We start from the raw sequence: 6,000 nt of genomic DNA, 5'->3' as shown, positions 1-6,000 counted from the left end.
TTTGTATTTGTTAATTACTTTCTTTAGTTTTTTGAATATATTTAATATAATAGGAATTCCAATTTCTGTGCTTCCTCGGGGATTGTTTGTTTGTTTGTTTGGCAGTTGGTTCATACTGTCTTCTTTCTTCATATTCCTTATAATTTTTTGAAAACTGTACATTTTTAATAGTCTAGGAGGTAGTAATCATGAAGTCAGATTCTTCTACCTCTGTTGTTTGTATTTGTTAATTACTTTCTTTAGTTTTTTGAATATATTTAATATAATAGGAATTCCAATTTCTGTGCTTCCTCGGGGATTGTTTGTTTGTTTGTTTGGCAGTTGGTTCATACTGTCTTCTTTCTTCATATTCCTTATAATTTTTTGAAAACTGTACATTTTTAATAGTCTAGGAGGTAGTAATCATGAAGTCAGATTCTTCTACCTCTGTTGTGTTTGTTTTTGTTGCTCATGTAAGTTGTAATAATTTGTTTTAGTGACTTATCTAAACTACCTTTGTAAGACTGTTCTTTGTTGTACATGATCTCTCATGTCCTTTAGCTTGTTAGCTAGTGTTCTGATAAAAGTTTCTTCAGGTGCTGTGCATAAGTCAGCTTCTGTGGACTTAGCATTTTCTTCGTTGATGTAAAAATTAGGTGTCAGCAAATTTGATTCTTACTGTTTTGTGTCTTTGTCAGCCTTTCTATGGTAGGATATCACTTGAAATATCCTACTTCACCATTTTTCAGATATCATTTCTTTTTCATTTTTAAATTTTGTAGAAAGTTTCATATAAAAAGACAAAAAAGCATGCATAGTTTTATACAGGATGAGCTTGGCCACCTAGCCTAAGTAAAGCATGTATATCAAAGGAGGCAGGGGTTCCATAGTTTTATACAGGATGAGCTTGGCCACCTAGCCTAAGTAAAGCATGTATATCAAAGGAGGCAGGGGTTCAGAAAGAAAAGATGCTTTCTTAGCTCTAGAGAGCTAATTGAACTGATCTAGACAGCATAAGTGTTATTTGGTTTACCTAAAAAGGTGGTGGGGGTGAATATTGCCTGTTGGCTGTTACCACCTTTAGTACTGGAGTATAACTTAAGCATTCTAGATGTTAATGACTTGATTAACCACTCTCCACACTGACTCTAAAGACTGGATAATTTTTGTGGATTCTGTTATTGTTTCCAACAATTTTGCTTTAGTTTAATGAATAGATTTTTTTTCTTTTTTTTTTTTTAAAGATTCATCTGTTTGACAGAGAGAAAGAGAGACAGAGAGAGAAGGGAACACAGGCAGGAGGAGTGGAAAAGAGAGAAGCAGGCTTCCCACTAAACAGGGCGCTCAATGCGGGACTTGATCACAGGACCCTTGAACCATGACGTGAGCCGAAGGCAGACTCCTAAAAAATGAGCCACTCAGTTGCCCCTAAATAGTAGATTTTTAAAAACGATTTTTTTTATTTGAGAGAGAGCAAGTGAATATGAGCTGGGTGAGGGGAAGAGGGAGAAGCAGACTCATCTCCGAGCAGAGCGCCCAATCATTACCTGAGCTGAAGGCAGTTGCTTAACCAACTGATCTGCCTGCATACTCCAATAAATAGTAGATTCTGATGGATTTTTAAATTTGCCTTAAACTTTTATATAGACTCAAATTAAAAATAAAATTGTCTGATCTGATCTCATAATCATATTATGATAAAGAGGTAGATTCTGGCCTACTGTCTTCTGAAATACTTTGTAATGAACAGTAGTTTCAAAAGACCTTAGATAAATAATATTTTAAATATTTGGCTACATTTTTAAAAGTACTTTTTTTAAACTTCATTGTATATTTTTGGTACATAAGTCTAGCAATTTTCATTTCCTGGGTCTAGTTTTATGATGGTCTCATTTTAAAAGGATTTAAAAGATAGTCCATAAAGAAACAAAAACTTTTTTTAACCTTATTTACAGCCCTTCTTGGAGGTCTGCTTCAAGTTAACACCTGTTTTGTTTGGTTTTATGAAATCACTGTGATGTACTATATTGTCTTTTTGTGGTATTTTGTAATACTTTATGATATCAGTTGAGAGGGCAACAGGGAAATTTCATGATGTGCACTGTTTTGAAGAGATACTAAAAAAGAATATTGAAGTAATGAAGATTTCCCATTATTCCACAGTATATTCTGCATTATTAATACTTCTGTGGTCAGTTTTATTATTTTCATATCAGTGCTTATCCATCCAACATATTTTATATAATGTGCTAGGCAAATGTTGATAATATAAGCCAGGATCTGTCTTCTCATGTAGAGAATTTGGGGAAAGTAAACTTGTCACAATTGTTTGTGGTTATATTATATAGAACTTAAATTGTTAAGATTGACATTTTAAATCCTATTTTCACAGCTAGGAAGGAGACAAAATCATAATAGCCTCTTACTTTACAGAGCAGAGACTGGATCTCAAGGAGATATTAAATAATATGCCTGTGTTTATTAGTGCTAGACCTAGGGATAGAAATCAGATTTTTAAAATTTTTTTAATTTTTGAATTTCTTTTCAGATATCTTTTTATGTATTTTCATAAATAATGGGAAGTAACAAGGCTTTAGAACTGTGGTAATTAACTTGATGAAATAATCTAGAAAGATTATTTAATCAAAATCCTTAAGTCATCTTTTTCTTATTTCCTCTTTGATTTTTATGTCTCACGAGTTTTTATGTCTTCCACATTGTACAGTTAAGTGGTATATAGTTATTCCTAGTAGCCTTTTAATGATCTTTTGAATTCCCATTTTACAGTTATATAATTTTTTTATTTATTTATTTATTTATTTTTTTTTTTTTTTTTTTTTTTTAATATCTTTTTTTTTTTTTTTTTTTAAAGATTTTATTTATTTATTTGATAGAGAGAGATCACAAGTAGGCAGAGAGGCAGACAGAGAGAGAGAGGAGGAAGCAGGCTCCCTGCTGAGCAGAGAGCCCGATATGGGACTCGATCCCAGGACCCTGAGATCATGACCTGAGCCGAAGGCAGCGGCTTAACCCACTGAGCCACCCAGGCGCCCAATTTTTTTATTTATAATTTTGTTGGTTTGGGCCCTTCCTTTTTTCCTTGGTTAGTTTCACTAAGGGATTGTAAATTTTGTTTACTTTTCAAAGAAGCAACTCTTCATATGGTGAAGTTTTTCTATGATTTTTCCGTTTTCTGTTTTATGTATTTCTGCTCTAATCTTTCATCATTGTCATCGTCAGGCATTGTTATTTTTACTATCGTTATTATTAACCCTTAGGTTCACTTAGTGAAGTGTTCCTGATTTACATAAAACAAATCTTTGGCTTACATTTATAGCTGACTAGTATAGTTTAACATTAGGAAATTGCTTAATTATTACTGGATGAGGAATATTAGATAAATGACCTATTGTGTATTTCAAAAACCGATTTTCATTTGTGATATAGACTTTGGGCCCTAAAATATAAATAAAATAATAAAAATATAAAATATAATGATAAAATATAATGTATTTTTTCAGTTTCATCTCTAGACACTGAAAAAGGACCTAAGCCATGTGCAGACCATAATTGTGAATCTTCCAAAAGACTGTCTAAGGTATGTTATGTGAGGCTGGAGAAATTTAAAAAAACATGAAAATGCACAGTGTGTAAGTAAGCATCTCAGTAGTTATTGAGCACATCAAATCTACCCCTCAATTTAGGAAATTCAACAGTAAAAATAAAACTTCATCAAATAATAAATGATAAGAACTTAATACAGTTAATATTTTTATGAAATGCTTTAAAATTTAGTATCTTGTAACTGTGTTAAGAAAGGTGATTTTTCCGTTTCTTTGGCCTTATTTGCTATTCCATGTTAATTTAGAATTATTAATCAAGTAGAATTCCCTAAGGATTACTGTTACCCTACCCTAAAATGATAAAATTTGATCTACCTTGTTTCTTAACCATTTTAATGTTCTTCTAAAAGCAGCATCCTGTGTCTATGCTCAAGGCAGAAATTAGGCTGAGCCTCCCAGCAGCAATCTACTTTAGTTTTCTCTTTCATGTTATACTTCACATACTGTTTACACTGTAACTTATGGCAGTTTTGTGTCCTATCTGTGGTTACTCCCCTGTGATCAGAAGCACTTTGTAAAAAAATATTATTTTTAGGGGAGCCTGGGTGGCTCAGTCATTAAGTGTTTGCCTTTGGTTCAGATCATGATCCTGGGGTCCTGGGATTGAGCCCCATATTTGGCTCTCTGCTCAGCGGGAAGCCTGCCTCTCCCCCTCCCCCTGCTTGTGTTCCCACTCTGTCTCTATCAAATAAATAAAATCTTTAAAAAATGTTATTTTTAAATATTTGGAATTTAAGATTACTTATTACATTATGATAGTTGTCAAAATGTCCTTATAAAAGTATAGGTATATTGCATGTTCAGGTCCACAACCATCACTTTGCCCAGTGAAACTGACAGGGGTATGATTTCTTAATTTGTGCCTCCTGAAATATAGCTACCTCATCAATCTGTGTGTTATCTGGTATTCCATTTAGGAGTTTTCCTTAGGGGTTAACCATCTCTGTGATAGATTTGATATTTATTTATTTATTTATTTTTACTTTGGAAATAGGGTTTTTGTTCTGGGGTACCAGAGAGTAGTCAGTCTTATTTTTTTATTCTTATTTCTTAATCCATGGGTAATGTGCTAATCATCCTTTCTTTAATTAATAGCACATCTTTTAGATTCCTACCAATCTTCAAACTTCTGAACAGTCATAGTCCTTCAGTTGGTGTAATTTCTTTGGTGATGTCGGAATGTGTGTTCAAGCAGAGAAATTAGGACTAGGGAAGGAAACAGAGACATTTTATTATTTTCCTTCAAGGTGATTTCATGCTGATATCCATTTGTAGTTTTCTTATATCATTCAACAGTGAGAATTAATTTTATTTGTACTTCTTATATTGAAACAAAAATATCAAATTCTGCATTCCATGAAACTTGCAGTAACAAAGGTGTGCAGTTTTATTAATTCCTTAGAATATTATGTAGCTGTATTACATTGCTATCAACAAACATTCTGCCCTATGATTTTCCTGTCATTTGGATACTTTTTCTTTTTTTCCTTTCTTTTTTTTTTTTTTTTTTCTATACATCTATCTGCCTTTTTCTCTTCTGCTTTCCTTCCTGCTTCCCTTTTTAGCTTTTCTGGGCATAAGATGGTCTCTTTTTGCCTATTTTATTAAAATAGATGGGTGTTTTTTGGTTGATGGTAGTGGAATAGCAGTATAATAGTTAGCACAATAATAAAATGAATTCAAAATCTCCAGACCAGAGTATTTTCACAGAAGCATTCCAGGGGCTTTGATTTACAAATCTGAAAAATTATTTTGTATTGTTGGCTTTATTGTTCATTTCATTCAGTTTTCAACTTTAGGGCCTTTTCGTTTGGTATTAGCTTCTTATTACTAAATACACTTTGAATTTAGCAAGGTCTAGGTAACCTAAAATGTTCCCCCAACTACGGGAAATTCAGACTTACTTTGCCGTATTTGTCCCAGGGGAAGTGTATCTCTTTGAAGATTTGATCCAGATATATTCTGTTTCTTCTTTGATGCACTGGTTTTCCACTCTTCTCTTCCAGTGATGTATTTTTCAGTCTTTATGCCAGTGCCACCCTTTGTTCATGCCTGTACCTTTACAGCAAATCTGATGTCAAGTAGTATAAGTATTTTATCTTGGTTCCTTTTCAAGATTTGTTAGGGTCCATGATCAAAGGAATGAGACTGATACAAAGCGAAGGTCAAGCAAAGCTTTATTTCACGCCAAGCATCAAGAATGACACTGACCGGTCAGGGCTGTCTCTTACGAAAAGGTGACAACGTTGACCCCGGCAAGCCCACTCCCAATGTGGCTGCTCTGGACAAGGCCTCTCCCAGGATGAGACTGTTACTAATGAGGTCGCTCCCTGGACAGGGCTGCTCCCCAAAGAGGCCACTCTGGAGGAAGCCTCTTTCCCACTGATGCTGCTCCCGC

General features: G+C 33.8%; 1 protein-coding gene across 1 annotated transcript in view; it reads left to right on the top strand.

Moving 5' to 3' along the window:
• Nucleotides 1–6,000, top strand: part of ZPBP (zona pellucida binding protein) — a 108,716-nt gene that overhangs the window by 46,302 nt on the left and 56,414 nt on the right. The window contains exon 6 of the mRNA XM_059395779.1: nucleotides 3,501–3,577. Coding sequence (XP_059251762.1) covers nucleotides 3,501–3,577 — 77 coding nt within the window. The remainder of the gene's footprint in view (nucleotides 1–3,500; nucleotides 3,578–6,000) is intronic.

This window comes from Mustela nigripes, chromosome 4 (assembly GCF_022355385.1).
Source record: "Mustela nigripes isolate SB6536 chromosome 4, MUSNIG.SB6536, whole genome shotgun sequence".
NCBI lineage: Eukaryota > Metazoa > Chordata > Mammalia > Carnivora > Mustelidae > Mustela > Mustela nigripes.
Note: the sequence above shows the minus strand (reverse complement) of the source record. Positions and strands in the feature narration are given on the sequence as shown.